Source organism: Condylostylus longicornis, unplaced genomic scaffold, assembly GCF_029603195.1.
Source record: "Condylostylus longicornis isolate FDR11 unplaced genomic scaffold, ASM2960319v2 ptg000011l, whole genome shotgun sequence".
Lineage (NCBI taxonomy): Eukaryota > Metazoa > Arthropoda > Insecta > Diptera > Dolichopodidae > Condylostylus > Condylostylus longicornis.
Genome location: NW_026577980.1, coordinates 707626 through 710462, shown reverse-complemented (window position 1 = coordinate 710462; position 2837 = coordinate 707626). Strand labels below are relative to the sequence as shown.

Here is a 2837-nt window from a genome sequence, read left to right as displayed (position 1 = left end):
ACTTAAATATATAGTTTTTTTTTATTTAAATATAATATAATATACGTATGCATTTAATAATAATATGAAAGTGTTATAATAGTTAATAATTATTAATTTTTTGTTTATTAATTAATTTATTTAAATTAAAAAAAGAAATTAAACGTAATTTTATCCATTATTTGAAAATATTTTTTTTTGATTTTCAAAAAAAAAAAAATTGTTATAAAATGAAATTTTTTTATATAATTATTTTTTTTTTGTATATGCATGTTTTTTGTTTTTTTTTATTAATTTTTTCTTAATTTTTGTAAAATTAATTAATTAATATTTGTATTAAATTTATTTTTTTTTTTTCATTTTCATTGTTTTATCTCTTATTAATTTTAATATAATATTTTATAATAATAATTAATATTTTTTTTTTTAATATATAATTTTTAATATTTAATTTATATTCTTTAAAACTATTGCTATGCGGCAGTTAAATTTGTTGTTGTTGTTGTTGCTGTTGTGCCGCTCCCAAAATTACCTCCCATATTTGTAGCACCTCGGCTACTACTATTTTCTCCATCATCACTAATCATACCACTATTGCTATTGTTACTACTACTACTTCCACCACCATTATTACCACTGCCTATATTATTACCACCGATAAGACCTGTATTACCAATAACACCACCATTTTGTGCTGCAGCTGACGCTGCTGCAGCCATCTGTTGTTGATGTTGTTGTTCTTGTGTTGCTTGTAAATGCGATTGCACTGATGGTGGTATTGCATGAACATCCCATATTTCTTCTAAAAATCTTGGTAATTTACGATTCTTTAATTTTAATGAGAAACACATTTCAGCATTTTGATTGCCTAATGTTCTTAATTCAGTTAATATTGATAATAATTTTGCAAAAAATACTAAACATTTTGGATCACCGCCATGCCTATTTAATATGTATACACGTAACGTATCAATATAGTAACTTTGTATAGCTTCGACTAGTTCAGCTTCTTCAAGACCAGGTCGGTCAGAAAAAATCACAATGGCAGTGAGGAGGGCATACTCAACATTATCAACAGTCATTGAGTACATACGACGACAAAAATGCAATAAATCTTCAATATTATCAGCCATACCGGCCATTTTATATGAATCACGTGTATATGAACGATTATTAGCGAAATATATTGAATCTGATGCAGCATCATATCGGCGTGCCATACGTAACATCATTACTTCACTTGAACATGCCTAAAATTACAAATATAATATCATATATAATAAAAATATCAAGTATAATAAAAATTTTCACTTACTTTCAATAAGGTAATTTGGTCCTCTTGTGGTATTTTGGTAAAAGCTGGTAATCCTTTAGCAAATTCCACAATCAGTTGTACTGTGAGAATTGTAATTTCCGTGATGTGTCTAAAGCTTATATCATGCTGACTTTCATTTTCGTCAGGTGAACTCTACAATATGTCAAAGTAAAACGTAAACATTTTAATTATCACATATAATTTTTTAATTAATTTTAATTTATTACTTACAATCATTATTCTTTTGAGATCCTCTTCAGATGGTTGTTCATAACCATCTTGATACCAAATTAACTTATATATGACAAATAATTGATTTGCTGTTAATGGGGGTATATTACGGGCACGGTTCTCTGCGAGTAATTTTTCTGGCAGTAATTGCTACAAAATTAAAGAAAAATTAAAAATATTTCAAAAAAAACTTTTCAAAACAAATTTAAAAAAAAATCTAATTAACAAATTTTAATTTTCTTCATTTCAAACATTCTTATATACATATATAACTTACCATACATCCAGGATGTGGCGGATCACATTTCATTAACTCTAATATTTCATTTCTACGAGTATTTGTTGTACTAACAGCTGATACAATTTGTGCTCCATTACCTCCACAATTACTGATATTACTACCAGTACCACCACCACCGCCACCGCCACCACCTCCACCACCTCCGCCACCTTTATCCTTTTCTTTTTGTGCTTTCTTTTCTTTCCTTTTCATAGCACATTGATTTTCGGGCACAACACATTCAGGTCTCATACCCACAGCTAAACATTTTTTCAGTCGGCACTCTTGGCATTTTCTTCTCATATACATATCCATTTCACAAGCATGACCAAATTTACAACAATAAACAGCATTTTTGGTAACACTACGTCGGAAAAATCCCTTACATCCTTCACACGTTAAAGCATTATAATGATAACCGGATGCCCGGTCACCACAAACTAAACATAATTCCTCTTGCATTCTTGGTGTTGGACCTTTTTTACTTTTTTTAGCGTCGCAACCGTCATTACCATAACCATTTAAACTACTAGATGGTGATAGATCTTCACGACCTAAAATTAAAAAAAAATAAAAACAATAATTTCAATTAGAGAACATTTTACTTTGTTTTTAAAGACTTTTTTTTTTTAATTTTAAATTTAATGCAAATCATTTCATTCCTCTAGATTTCATAAAAATAAACAAAATAAGAAAATCAATAATTCGTGATTTTGAATTCATTGAAGGACTTGTAAGGGTATTTGACGCTTACAGAACAGAAGCAAAATATTTTATTCTTTTTAGAAATCTTCCCTGTCTACTTCTCCGCATCCCATATACTTTCATTGTTTTTGTTCTCGTTTCGATTTTGATAAGGATATTCTCATTTTTTTTTAAGGAACAATAAAAACTTTTGTGAATAAACTTCTTATTTATTTCAGCAAAGCAAACTTATTTTAGGAAAAGCTTATTAAACGACAATATACAAGTGCTATAGATCACTTGCAATATGATTATAATCATAACTATCTACAAATATGCACATTTACA

The 2837-nt window shown here is 28.2% G+C and overlaps 1 protein-coding gene across 1 annotated transcript; it reads right to left on the bottom strand.

Moving 5' to 3' along the window:
* Nucleotides 1-327: 327 nt before the first annotated feature.
* Nucleotides 328-2363, bottom strand: LOC129619341 (ecdysone receptor-like; the record flags this gene model as incomplete). The annotated part of the gene is made up of 4 exons (XM_055534588.1): nucleotides 328-1229; nucleotides 1295-1447; nucleotides 1526-1675; nucleotides 1803-2363. Coding segments are annotated over 4 exons (1641 nt in total), but the record flags the coding sequence as incomplete, so codon positions are not given.
* Between the last annotated feature and the right edge of the window lie 474 nt (nucleotides 2364-2837).